The sequence below is a fragment of the Heteronotia binoei genome, chromosome 2 (genome assembly GCF_032191835.1).
Source record: "Heteronotia binoei isolate CCM8104 ecotype False Entrance Well chromosome 2, APGP_CSIRO_Hbin_v1, whole genome shotgun sequence".
In the NCBI taxonomy this organism is placed as follows: Eukaryota; Metazoa; Chordata; class Lepidosauria; order Squamata; family Gekkonidae; genus Heteronotia; species Heteronotia binoei.
This window is the reverse complement of record NC_083224.1, coordinates 114,271,920-114,285,767: the sequence shown is the minus strand read 5'-3', so window position 1 is coordinate 114,285,767 and position 13,848 is coordinate 114,271,920. Positions and strand designations below refer to the sequence as shown.

General features: G+C 43.1%; 1 protein-coding gene across 1 annotated transcript in view; it reads right to left on the bottom strand.

Moving 5' to 3' along the window:
* The window catches only part of CIMAP2 (ciliary microtubule associated protein 2), a 29,190-nt gene that overhangs the window by 12,017 nt on the left and 3,325 nt on the right, over positions 1-13,848 (bottom strand). Inside the window, exons 2-6 of the mRNA XM_060233325.1 lie at positions 13,212-13,299; positions 12,402-12,569; positions 10,359-10,481; positions 5,267-5,395; positions 4,180-4,323 (exon numbers count right to left, since the gene is read on the bottom strand). Of these exons, the coding sequence (XP_060089308.1) occupies positions 4,180-4,323; positions 5,267-5,395; positions 10,359-10,481; positions 12,402-12,569; positions 13,212-13,299 (652 nt within the window). The remainder of the gene's footprint in view (positions 1-4,179; positions 4,324-5,266; positions 5,396-10,358; positions 10,482-12,401; positions 12,570-13,211; positions 13,300-13,848) is intronic.

The window sequence follows — 13,848 nt, the reverse complement described above, 5'->3', positions numbered from 1 at the left end:
TCAACTGGAAGAGTGTTCCACCAGGCCAGAGTCAGGGCCTTTTTGGCTGTCAAGGACAGCCGGGATGCTCTTTGAGCCAGAGATCACCATCAGGTGTTGATCACTCAAGCATATCACTCTCTGGGGCGCATACCAGGAGAGGCAGTCCTGAAGGTATGCTGGTCCCAGACCATTTATGGTTTTGAAGGTTAACACCAAAACTTTGAATCTGATCCACTCTGCAATCTGGAGCCAGTGCAGCTGGTAGAGCACTCTTAAGAGCATTCCTGTGAGCACCCTTGCAGCTGCATTCTGGACCATTTGCAGCTTCCAGGTCAGCCTCAAGGGTAGCCCTGCATAGAGCAAGCTACAGTAATCCAGTTTGGAGATGACGGTTGCATGGATCACTATGGCTAGGTCAGGGGGGCACAGGAATGGGACCAACTGTTTAACCTGGTGAAGGTGGTAAAAAGCCAGTTTAACTACATTTTTTTACCTAGGCCTCCACTGACAGGGAAGCATCCAGGATCACACCCAGGCTCTTGACGGTTACTCCAAATGTCAACAGAAAACTGTTAAGAGCCAGAAAGCTATTATTTTTAGGCTATCAGAATGGCATGAAAGCATTTGTGGACTCAAAAGACACGATAAGGCTGAGCAGAGCAGCTTCATTTTGTGAGGATGAAAGCTGGAATAGAATTCATGCCAATGAAATGCCTAAGAGTGTTGAGTTACAGCTATCTCTGCAGAGTGAGGAGGGGCACAGTAATGTAAACGGAGAAACTCCCTCACTGAGACAGAGAGAGGAAATTGCTGGCAGTTCAGACAGTATAAAGCAGGAAAGCTCTGAAGATGTAAGGTGCAAAACGCCTGAGGTCAGTCTGCCAGAGAAAATAAAGGAATACCACCTAAACGGTATGGTTATGACACTGATGTTAATCATGTGCTCAGTATAGAGTCCAGATGCTATAATAGTGTGTTAGATTTGGACTATGGAGAAGAATGTCTGACTGAAAACTAATGGAGTGTAACTGCAGAAAATAAACTCAGGTTGCCTAACTAATGTATAAGCACTAAAGAATGATGTGAGTGCTGGTGAGCTCAAAGCTGTAAAAAGAGTGAGCTTCTATACTATAAACTATACAGTATGTGCTCCAATGGAGCGGCCAGAGGAAAAAAGGATGAGCCGGGGGAGGCTATATGAGTAAACTGCCTAACTGATAAGAGTGTAAATGAGCCAAACTGATAAGAGTACAACTACTGGAACAAAAATAAAGTGCAGAACTAAACATGTGTGCTAACACAGAATCACAGAGGCAGTATAAGAAAAGGAATTAATAATGTGAATGGTAATGATTGTATATCTGAAAGCAATGCAAAAATATGAAAGCAATATGTAAATGTAACTGTGTATTAATGTTACTGTGGAACATGTGTAATATGCAATGATAAGATATGTTACAGCTGTGTGCTATACAAAACTGAGGAGGGGTGTCAGTATTGTGGAAGAAAATGACAGTTTCTAAGCACATGCTGGGAGAGTGAAAGTAACTGATCTGCCAGGTAGATCATCTAGGTGACAGGAGGTGGCTGCTTGCCAGATTGCATCAGCCTGGACAATGTCAGCATGACTCAGCAGCAAGCTGATTGGTCACCTGGGGAGATGAATTGTATAAATGTACAGAGACACTTTACTGTGTGTGTGTTATGTATGGTGGTGTTTCAGCGGAGCATTCTGTCGGTTTGGAGAGTGGAGGTGTACATAAATTGTATATAGTAGTTTTACCACTGCTGTGTGCAAGCCTTCATTCTTTGCGTCACTAAAGACCACCCTCACTAAACACTGGCGCATCAACATCCCAATCATGCTTCCCCCCGATCCAGCCACAAGACCTCCATCTTCAATGGATTTCATTTCAGTTTGCTCTGTTTTAACCAACCAACCATGGCCTCCAGACACGTCCAAAATCTCTGGGGTGGCGGCCGGCTGACCAGTCATCAACAGGTAGGGCTGCATATCATCAGCATACTGATGACATCTAAGCCCAAAACAACCAAGCCCAAAACTCCACACCAGCTGGGCGAGGGAGTGCATAAAGATGTTAAATAACATTGGGGAGAGGATTTCCACTTGTAGGACACCACATACCAGATGGTAACCCTCTCCCCTAGTGCCAACCTTTGTCCCTGAGCTTGAAGGAAGGAGGCAAACCACTGCATGGCTGTCCTCCAAACCACTGCATGGCTGTCCTCCAAATCTTCCCATCAGCAAGGCAGTGGGTCAATAGATTATGGTTGACTGTGTCAAACGCTGCTGACAGGTCAAGTTATATCAGCAGTGCTGACCTGCCTAAATCCTGCTGTCTGTTCAGATCATCTCTGAGATCTCGGCACATGAGAGCCAGCTGAATTGGTCCAATAATGGACCAGAAGATGGCCAAGGGGCCTCCAGCTCCCATACTGTATCAATATTAACTGGCAGGTTCTAGAGGAGCAACAAGACTTTATCCGCAAAAAAGAAAAAAAATCCACATTTTAATCATGTATTGTGTAAAGTAGTAATTCCTTTTGTCCATTCTGGATCTATTGCACATTAACTTTATTGGGTGCCCTTTAGTTCCAGTATTTTTAGAGAGAAAGGAAAAGTTCTCTCTATCCACTTTCTTCCCCAGGTGTAATTTTATAAACCCCTATCATGTTGGCCCTCATAAATTCTAATCATTTCAGTCTTTCTCAAAAGGTGCTTCAACTCCGTAATCATCATAGTTGCCTTCTTCTGTACCTCTCCTAGCTCTGCAATGTCCTTTGTGAAGATACAACAACCAAAATTACACATAGTATTGCAAGCAGTGTTCCCTCTAAGGTGAGTTAGTGTGAGCTAGCTCAGTTTTTTAGCCGCTGGCCTACACATTTTTTTCTTAGCTCAGGAAAAATGGCCCCAGAACAAACTAATTTATGCAGTAGCTCACAACTTTAATGCCAGTAGCTCACGAAGTAGAATTTTTGCTTACAAGATTCCACAGCTTAGAAGGAGCATTGATTCCAAGTGAGGCCACACCATAGATCTGTATTCTTATACACCAGTCAAGGACCACCCATCCTCCAAATAATGTGAAGTAAATAGTGACAGAAAAGTGCCAGCTGCTGTAGTCCTCCGCATCATGATTCTACTGGGCCTTCCAGCACTAAATACATGGGCTGTCAGAAACAAATGCACAGCATTTGCATCTGAACCTTTAAAATGATCTTTCACATTTGTTGCTACACAATCACTACACATTTGGGTTTAAAAGAGCTGGTTCCTTGCAGCCATACAGCAGCCGCAGAGAATGGCTTTTCAAAAACAAAAGAAAGTCCAAACAGGCTCAGATTTATTTATTTATTTAAAACATTGATTAGCCTTATGTAGCTCAGGACAGCTTATAGTAAAGATAAAACACATAAAATTGAATATATAAAATACATTAACATTTAAAATCATAATTCTAGGCTGCTAGTGAACTCATCTTATGTGATCCTAAATAAAACCATCTCTGAGAAGGAAGAGAGCCTGCCTTCTCACCAAGCTGTTTTTCCATGCAGAAACATTGCTGAGGTCATGGCCAGCCTACCACTAGGCAAATTAGGCATTTGCCTAGGGTGCTGGCAGGGTGGGGGCACCAAATTCAGCCCTCCCCCTGCCCCCTAGGCAAATCCCTATTTGCCTCCCCAACCTCCTCCTCTCTCCCTTCCTCACTAATTCAATGTCCAGGAAAGGGTGGTAGAGCGCTGCACTTCCCGGGCTCTTTAAAGGCTGCCTCCCCACTGATCAGCTGATCGGTGGGTAAAACTGTGCCGGAGGCTTGCGGCTCCTATCCCAGTCCTCTAGCACAATCCTGATCAGTGCAGGGAGGGAGTAGCAGTGGTGGGAAGGAAAAGTGAGCTGCCAAAAGAGCGGCCACTGCCTCCTCCCCACTTCCTTCCTAGATCGTGGGGAAAGGAAGGGGGAGGAGGCCGCTCTTTCAGTGGCTCACTCATCCTTCCCACCATTGCTGCCCCCTCAACCCACACTGATCATGATCATGCTGGAGGGCCGGCATAGGAGCTGTGAGCCTCCAGCATGGTTTTACCTGCTGATCAGCTGATCGGGGGGGGGGGTGGCATTTAAACAGCCTGGAAAGCATGGCGCTCCACTGCCTCTGAGAAGATGAGCATACATACCTCGGTAGCACGATGTCCACAAATAATAGGCTTTGACCTGTCTCCTGTGAAGGTGTCGTACGGACCTCTTATGCTGACCACACGTTTCAGCATCTCATCCATACTATTTTTGAGATTGTAAGTGCCGGGCCCCAAACCACTTCCCTAAAGTCAACCGAGAGAAAACATTTTTACCAATGCTATACATATTTGACAGATGCAAAGTACAGCAACTATTGAGCCAGTCGGGGATTTTTGAGTCCCAATCTAACTCTATTTTTTTGCACAACAAATACAATGGCCCTACTACATGTGGATGTGCAGCACCATTAACATCAAAAGACAAAGCCATCCAATAAAATAAGGCCCAGATGAGTGCTCCAATACAAATGCATGTTCATTGGAGAATTGCTTTCTTAGATGCATTTCTTGGATCTAATTCAACTTTTCTTCTCCCCCCTCCCCACACTCTCTCTCCATTTGCAGCATTCGACTCATGGTTCCTGCTGTCTGTCTCTAGTAGCTAATGCCACCAGGTTGGTTTGCAACTTCATAGCAGAAGTAAGTTAACAATAAAAATGTAAAAATTGTGGAATATGCTGGAGTGGAAGCTTCAGTGCTTTTTTTCTATTGCTCCACCAACATTGGAAGTGTTTTTCTCAGTAAAGGTAATCAGTATCTCCATGTTTTGCTATCATGAAATAAGTTGGAAACATTCTAAACAATACCCATTACCAAATACAAATTGGGATTGCATAGCAGTCATATTTGTTCTAGAAATATAGGAGGGACTTCAAGACAGAAGGAAGAGATGAGTTTTGCCACCCAAGCTTCAGCATCCAGGAGATCTCATTTGGATGAAGCAAAATGGAGAGAAAGGCAGAAATTATTCTGCATCTAAAAAAGACTAAGAAGGTATGGAGACTTGACTGCCTTCATGTACTATCCAACTATTACTCCAACTACTTTTTCATGCACTATCCAACTACTCCTACCATGTGACAAAACAATGCTGAACTTTTTCCTTCTATAGGGTTCGTAGTTAACCAAACAGGAAGACCATAGAGATAAGAAGCAGCTGAGTGAAGAATTAAGAGCCCAAGCTTGCCATGTTGGGAAAGGTGAAGCATTTTGCAGTTTTGCTGTCCATTATTCCCAGTGCAGTCACAGAGCGTTTTTCCTTCTCCTCTAGGCGAGTATAAGGATTCCCATATGTTCCTGGGCCAGGGTAGCACTCCTAGGAAGGTGACCAATAAGAAAAAGAAGAATGACTGAACAAATCAACACTACCTAATCATAAATGTCCCACAGATGGACCAAGTTGTGCCCTGGTCTCCAAAACCAAGAAGATCACTGATATAGTTTGGATTATTATCAAGTAAGTCTAGGTTTTGTTTTTGCATTTCCCAGCATGCTGATGATACAGTGATGGGGAAATCATCATTTGCCTAATTCTGTTTGTCATAGCAGGCAAAGGCATCCTGCTTGGGGCAGGGGGGCTATTGGCAACTCTAGGACGTCACTGTTTTCACTGGTACTTAATCTGCTTCTTTTCTGCAGGCAGCTTTCTAGCGGTATTCAACAAAATAAATATTTCTGTTTAATGCTTTTTATGTTTAATGCTGTTTAATGCTTTCAGGGAAAGAGCTCTGGATTCTTCTTTTCTGCCAGAACAGATGGGGGGGGGGGGGAGCAGTTGCTGGTCCTGGGCAGTGTTCCCTCTAAGCTGAGCTAGCTCACAGATTTTTAGCCTCCGCTCCAGCTCATACATTTTTGTCTTAGCTCAGGAAAGATGACCCCAGAGATTAGTATATCATCTTATCTACAATCATTTATTGACATGATTACTTAGAAAATGTAGCTAGGCATTCTTTTGCGATGCTTTGTAATGAAGGAAACATTACAATAACCCCATGAAAAATGCTGTGATTGTAGGTGTTTTGGAGCTGTATCGTTCCAGCAGGTACAACTGCAATTTTTTATTTTTCACCTACTATGCTTCATAAATAATATTATCTATCTAGTAGTAAGGATTTTTTTTTTTAAAAAAAACAAGCATTTAACTACAATGGGCAGTCAGCCTACCCATCTCTTAGATTCACAGGACTAAAATGTGTGTTCAATGTTCCGTGACCTGGATAGCCAAGGCTAGCCTGATCTTTTTAGATCTCAGAAGCTAAGGAGGGTTGGCCCTATTTAGTATTTGGTGGGAAGCCATCAAGGAATTCCAGAGTTGCAATGAAAGGAAAGTGATGGCAAACCACCTCTGTTAGTCTGTTGGCTTTGCGATAAGAGAAGCTCAGTCACTGGCCAGTTCAGACTGAGGCTTACTCACAAATTACAATAATCAGATTTGAATATTTGACATATAGTTCATTTGTGTCCCAACAGTCTTAAAACACTTAGGGGTGAATTCAGAGTAAGTTTTTCACTAACGGAAGGAACTGCTATCAGTGGAATATAACTTTCTAGCCTGCCCACCTCCCACAATGATCTCCTCACTATGTTGGTCCTGGGGGACAGGAGACCACTAAGAATGGCATCATCTTTATTTTGCTTAAATATTATGTAAAATGCAAATATAATTGAAAGTACAGAAACCATTCACATCCCTTTGGGACATCTGTATACATGTGAATGCTGCTGGGTAGATTAGTAAGTAGAAGACAAGCCATTTTAAAATTGAGTGCAAGTTTGTACAGTCAGATGACAGATTTATGAAACCCTAACCAATGTAAACATTCATACTCTTAACTCTTAGGAAAATTCCCATACACCTGTAGATTTGCTAAACAGCCACAACTTCACTGGGGGTGTAAATGTACTACAACTGTCCTTATTTACCTCAGGAACTCCTGGTTTTCAAGCCCTCATCCCTACTAACTCATTTTCCCATTTTTCCTTGTGGGGATGTCAGGTCAGATTGTAATTTCCCAAGCTGTCATTCTTTCAGATTCAGTTCCCTGACCAGGGCTCTGCTTCTACTCCATAGTTGTTCTCTTGTGCTAAAAATGGATGCCTCTGGCCTGTAAGTACCTGCACAGGTAAAAACACCAGCACTGGGAGCTATATGGAGTGCAAACAGCTGGCCTATAGCTTCAAGGGTGTATTTGCTGTGGTTAATAAGAGATTGTAGGGGGGAAATACTCCTTTTAACTTTCGTGCCTCTTAAAACAGAACAGCACAAATGGATGTGGGCTGAGGAGAGTTCTTGGCAACTCATCATAGCCAATTCTTGCTGTGGAGCATTACAAGCATCTCCCCAGTTTCATCTGTGAAACAGTAGAGGCTTCTACATTGCAACCACTGCAGACACACAGGCAGATATTCACATGTGTACAGATGTACACATGTGCTTGTGTCTCAGGCCCATTTTCAATGAAGTGAAACTTCACATCTCGGGTGTCACAACAGCCAGTAAGAACTGCCTTTTTCACAGGCACCTGATAGTGTAGCCTCCATGAAAAGCATAACCAAATTCAAAGCCAATTGCACATCCAGCTCCTGACTGCTCAGCTTCTTCCTCTAGCGTAGTTACAATACTAAGCCAAAAGAAAGCCAACCCTGAATTTAAGATGACCCCTGATTTTCAGTACTTGGAAAGAAGCCTCATCTTCTTTTAGAATAAATATACTGAGTTACAAAAGTAGCCCAATCGTCTAGGTGCAAACCGTGTAGCTCATTTACTGCACAGGTCAAAGCTGTTGATAGGGCATTTGCATTAAACTTTAAGTAAAAACATGAGGTAATCCAGTACAGGGAGAATCTACTAGAACACAAACAAGTGGCTCAATCACAGTATTAGACTAGTAATCACTTTCATCATGTCAAGATTCTCAGCATCCCTAGTTGGGATAGGGAGGCATTACTTTTAATACAGGGGTGGGGAATGTCTGGTCTGAGGGCTGTTTACAGCCCTCGAGATTACTTGGTCTGACCCTCAGGAAATGCTGGGCTGAGCCAAGCCATGTGGCGGTCTCCCTGGGGCCCGGCTGGCCGGTGGATATCGTGGGGCCCAGACACGCTATGCAGTGACCTCCCCTGGGGCCCAGGTGGCTGGCAGGGATTGTGAGGCCCAGCCACACTGTGCAGCAGCCTCCCTGAAGTCTGGCTAGCTGGCCAGGATCACTGCAGGACCTGGAAAAGTCACTGTCACAGTTCAGGTAAGTACCCCCTCATTTCTTTATTTCCCTTTCTTTCCATTTCTTCCCCCCATTTCTTTGTTTCCCTTAATTCCCCTTTCTTTATTTTCCTTTATTACTCTTTCTTTCACCATTTCTTTATTCCCTTTCTTTCCACTTCTTCCCTACGTTTTTTATTTCCCTTTCTTCTCCCCTCTATTTCCTTTTTTCCCAATTCTTCCCCCTTTCTTTCCCTTTCTTTCTATTTTTCTCCCTTTCTTTCCCTTTCTTCCTTCCCTTTCTTTCTTTCCTTTTCCCCCCTTTCCTCCCTTTATTTCCCTTTCTCCCCTCATTTATTTCCTTTTCTTTCCATTTATTTATTTCCCTTCCCCTTTTCTTCCCCCTATTTCCCTTTTCCCTTTTCTTTCTCCCATTTCATTTCCTTTTCTTCCCCCCTTTCTTTATTTCCATTTATTTTGCTTTCTTCCCATTTCTATATTTTCCTTTATTATTTTTTCTTCCCTCCATTTCATTTCCATTTCTTCTCCCCATTTATTTAGTTCCTTTTCTCCCCCTCTCCCTCCCTTTAAAGGTCTGCCAGGAGCAGCTGCAGTTTCCACATGAAGGGAGGCAGGGAGGGGTGACAGGGGTGGGGGGTGGGAGTCAGCTATCACCAGTTCAATTTGCACTTGATTATCCCAGATGGTGTGGCCTAATATGCTAATGAGTGTGTGACTGTGACGGAAAGCAATGGGTTAAGCATAAGCTGAAGACGCACAGGGCTGCGTCAGGTGACCTGAGGGTGGGGGCAAAGTGCTCTGAGCTCTCAGGGAGGGAAAAAAAGTTAGTTGAGTGAGAGAAACTGCTGAGGCAGGAGTTCAGTCAGTTGGAGTCTGACAGAGTGGAGGCCTGTCAGAGAAGTCTGTCAGTGGGGACCTGACAGAGACTGAGAGGGTCAGTTAGTGCCGGCCAGAAGGGCTAAGAGGGCAGTTGATCCTGTGAAGAAGCTGGAGACGGAGACGGGGAAGTCTTCCAGAGACTGCCAGCTGGACAAAACCAGCCAAGAGGGCTGTGTGTGTGTGAGTCAGTTAAGACCAGAATGGTCACAGACACCGGGAAACTACTCTAAAGATCTAGTAAGGAGGTTGAGGGAGTGGATGTGGGTCTGAGACACCAAGAAGGGCTGAGAGGAGAGACTCCAGTCGAGGGGTGAGACTAGACACATCGATCCCAAGAGGCCAGGCCTTGGCTAGAGGTGGAGAGTGAGTTAAAGGGAACGGTGAACTGTGTAACTGTGAAAGATCCAAGAAAGTAAAAGTGATTGAAAAGCCTGAAACAGAACAAACGTATAAGCCTGTGTAAATATCTCCCATATCCCCAGTTAAGACTTTTTGTTACAATAAATCTGTGGTTTAAGTTAAAGTTCTCGTGAGCCTATATATTTTGTGGGAAGAATAAACAAAGCTGCTGGGGTCCCATCAACAGAACAAGTAAAAATACCCCGAAGAGACGAAAATATAGAGATCCAGTGAGGCCGTGAGGTGGGCGCTGCTATAGTGACCTAATAGTAATAGTAGGGGATGTGGTCTAATATGCTAATGAGTTTCTGCTGGGCTTTTTCTACAAAAAAAATCCCTGAACCTAGGCATTCGCCTAGGGTGGCTGGCAAGGTGTGTGTGTGTGTGTGTGCCAAATTAGGCTCTCACCACATGACTTCAAATAGAAAAAACAATTATTTGCATTAATTTTGCTGGCCTGAATCATTCTCCCTCGCCAGAGCACTGTTTTTTAAGTTGATAACTTTGTTTGGCCCGCAAATGATGTTATACATTTCCAAATTGCCCTGAGCAGAAAAAAGGTTCCCCACCCCTGTCTTAATAGGATCACAGATTTTCAATATTTCTGCTTGTCACATTAAGGCTTCATTCTGGATCTACTGTCAAGCTACTTATATGAATGTCCAGTAATGCTCCACAATTCAACTATTCCATGTCTAAGGCCAGATATATTTAATCTTCTATTCTTTCCAAAGGCTTTTCAGATAATGCAATTGCTGCTAGGATAGAAGTCAATACATACCCTGATACGATCTTTAAACCTCACTTCTCCTATGTCACAAATCCCTTTAATGCTGCATGGACGATGCTTCTGGAGTTCCAGAAAATCTGTATAGTTGTAAGTACCAGGGCCCAGTTTCTGTTTCTAGGTGAGAGAATGAAGATGACATCATAAGTGTTACATGCCTGCATGTGCGCCTCTTCAAAGTTAGGGATGTCACCTAAATTCACCAAAATGTTAAATGTGAGAGAAATTTGGAAGTTCCTAACTGGGCAAAACATCAGAGAAACTCTAAGGGAAGATAAAAATGACCTTTCAGTAAGGCTGCATACATTTCTCAGATGATTGCTCTCACACATTCCTACACCAATTCCTTTGCCCAGTATCTTCTGCTGCCTACTGTAAAAAGGATCCGAGAAGGAGTGAAGGGAGAACACTAAGTCGTAATTTTCTTTTACTTCTGCAGAGGAGTTGAAGGGAAACATGACCAGGCCCCATTTTGGCCAGGAGCTCACAGGAGTGGAACTCCAGAACCTCTACATTTTATTGTGCTCCCTCTTTCTCCCCCTCCCCCCCACCCCAATACCTGCTTCTGGTCTCCATTGTTCAACCCCTCTGTAAGAATTTTGCTGAACTCTAAGCTTTGACAAACTTTCTAATATTTTTCACTACAAAAATGGGGAAATAACCAAAACATATCAAGCAGACAGATGGAAATCTTCATCATGCCACTGTGGCCACATAGGAGAAAGTAATTTTAAAAGTATGATGGGAGTAAGGTTTTATTATGACAATTTTAATTCAAGAAGTATTTTAAGGTAGATGCTGAACTGTACACCTTCCGATGATGTCAAGGGTGTGTGGCATATGCAAATGAGTTGTGCAAATGAATTGTGCTAATGAGCTCTAGCACTTCTTTTTCTACAAAATGACCCCTGAACATGACCATCAAGTTGCATAATCCTACACATAAACAGCGATCAAATTATGTTTCTAAACATACTTATTTGGAAATAAGTTTCACTGACATTACCTCTCCTCATGGTTCTGAATAACTAGGAAAGGCAAGGTCCGTTTTCTCCTTGTGTGATCCATCAAAAACAATGGGCCTTTCCCTCATATTTAATAATGACAACATTCTTGGCACAGAGTCAAAGTAAAGGAGACCCTGAAGGACTGAAACTTCCATTGTTTAAACCTGAGTAACAGCTGACTAGGCCTTCATTCAGATTAGGGACATGCAAGGAGGAGTGAGATGACTTAACAGTTCCACCTCTGCCTGATTTCACTAAGCAAAACTCTCTCCACATACATACACAAAGTTATAGCTCTTATTTTTAGAATACAGGCAAAAGACAAGGACCTATCTTTTTTATTTAAAAAGCTAACAATAGTACAAGCAGGGCACTCAACTTCAATGAGAGAAACCATGCCAGAACTAAAGGGTTAGATGCCCTTTCTCTTATTCACACAGTTCCAGTCTGAACTGCAGCCCATGTGGTTTTCATTCAGTTTTAAAGATGTTGAGATGCTATCTGCCATGCCTACTTGTGACTTTGAAGCTACAGTTACCTGGAAGTAAGGACTGTTGACCTCACTTGAAGACTTACTTCTGTATCGTTATACATGCTTAAGGTTCCCCGACTCATAATGCGGACAAATCACTGATTGTCTGGGAAATGGTTGAAAGTACATTGCCAGGTCCAAGAGAATGCTTGGGGGCCATCTACAGCAGAATGTACACAACCGACTGGGGGTACAGCTATGTGCAGGATTGGCCCCAACACTAGGCAAACTAGGCGATTGCCTAGGGTGCCAGCCTTCTGGAGGCATTGAATTGGGCGCCCCCATGTGACTCAGTGATGTTATCAGTGCGGGGGGGGGGGGGGGGTGCGCCAGAAGTTAGCCTTGACTAGGCTGCCAGACAGTCTAGGGCTGGCCCTTGCTGTGTGGGGAGGGAAGCTTTGCTCAGAGTACCCAGATTAATTGGTCATGATCTGCTTTATATTTTCAGACCCTTGAACCAGCCAATATGCAATAAACAGACTAAAGCCAAAAGCTTACCAGGAGCTTCCCTTTCTTCCATATTTCCTTGAAATTAAAATGGGGCATTTGAGTGAGCCTTGTCGCTTCCTGTGCTTTTGCCCAGTTAGAGGATGCAAGTTTCCGTGGAGCAATGGAACTGAAGCTTCCATAGTCAATGGTATAAGTGCCAGGTCCTAATCTTCGATTCTGAAGGAAATGTAAAATTAATCTTTTTTGCATTGCTACAGTTTCTTTGAAAATGGAGTAAATTCTAGCGAACAGGGCTAGGGCTGGATTGGCAATTAGACCAAGTATGCTATGGACTAGAGGGGCCCAGTTCAGTGGATACTCAGTATCCTTAACATGTTTTTATGGAGACATCCTATCTACTCTCCTTCAAATTCCACATAGCTCAGGATATAGTAGCTGTTCACTTAGCAGGGAAGTAATGGCCATGTTCACATACTTTTGGGGACTTGAAGCATGTAGAACACATGTGAACAGCAGGAGTAGAATTTTGGCATGCCATTACATTGTTGAATGGAGTTCATGCAGTGGTAGTAGAGTTCTTGTATCTTGGGTGAATGAAGACAGAATGGAGTAAATGGAGCTGTAAAATATGGGAAATGGGACTGTTTAAAACTTCCAGTTCCTTTAACACACTACTGGAGGTGGATGCGAATAGCCCCATTGAGTAAACACCTTTAGTGATGTTGTGATTTCATCTACCATTTCAAAATCCCTCACCTACTTTGCAGTAAGGGGGGGGGGGGCGTGTTTCCCACATTCCTATTAAATATGGATGATTCCATCTGGGTAGAACTTACATACATCTACAGATAGACTCACCAAGTCTGAACAGACAGATTTGCAGTAAGGGGCCTGCAGGAAGGTATTAGGTTTCTTGACGTTTGGATAAATCGCTGATACATCAAATCTAGCCAAAGAAATATAAGCAGTTACAACAAAGCTGGACTGCAAGGAGCCAAAATATCCTTATGTTGCCATAGGAACCAAAGTCATGTGACATAAGTGCCTTTGGAACAGTTATTGGCATTTAGAAACAGAATGACTGATTTAAAAAAACACATGCAGCTCACCCTCTGACAAAGAGATATGCAGGGCTTTTTTTGTAGAAAAAGCCCAGCAGGAACTCATTTGCATATTATGCCACCCCCCCCTGACATCACCATTGTTTCATAAGGGCTTTTTGCAGAAAAAGCCTGGCAGAAACTCATTTGCATATTCGGTTAGTCCCCATAATGGTTAAAGAAAGAGAGCCAAGTGGGAGATACACTCACAGAGCATTGACTTTCAATTGCAAATGTATTTATTTTCATTTACAGTCTACCTTTTCTACTAAAACTCAAGGTGGATTACAAGTATGACAAACTATTCAGTCATTCAGTAAACTGATTACAAAATATTGTAACATTTGAATGTAACAATATTTGGATCTAACTGCAAAGAGTCCTCGTTTTTAAAA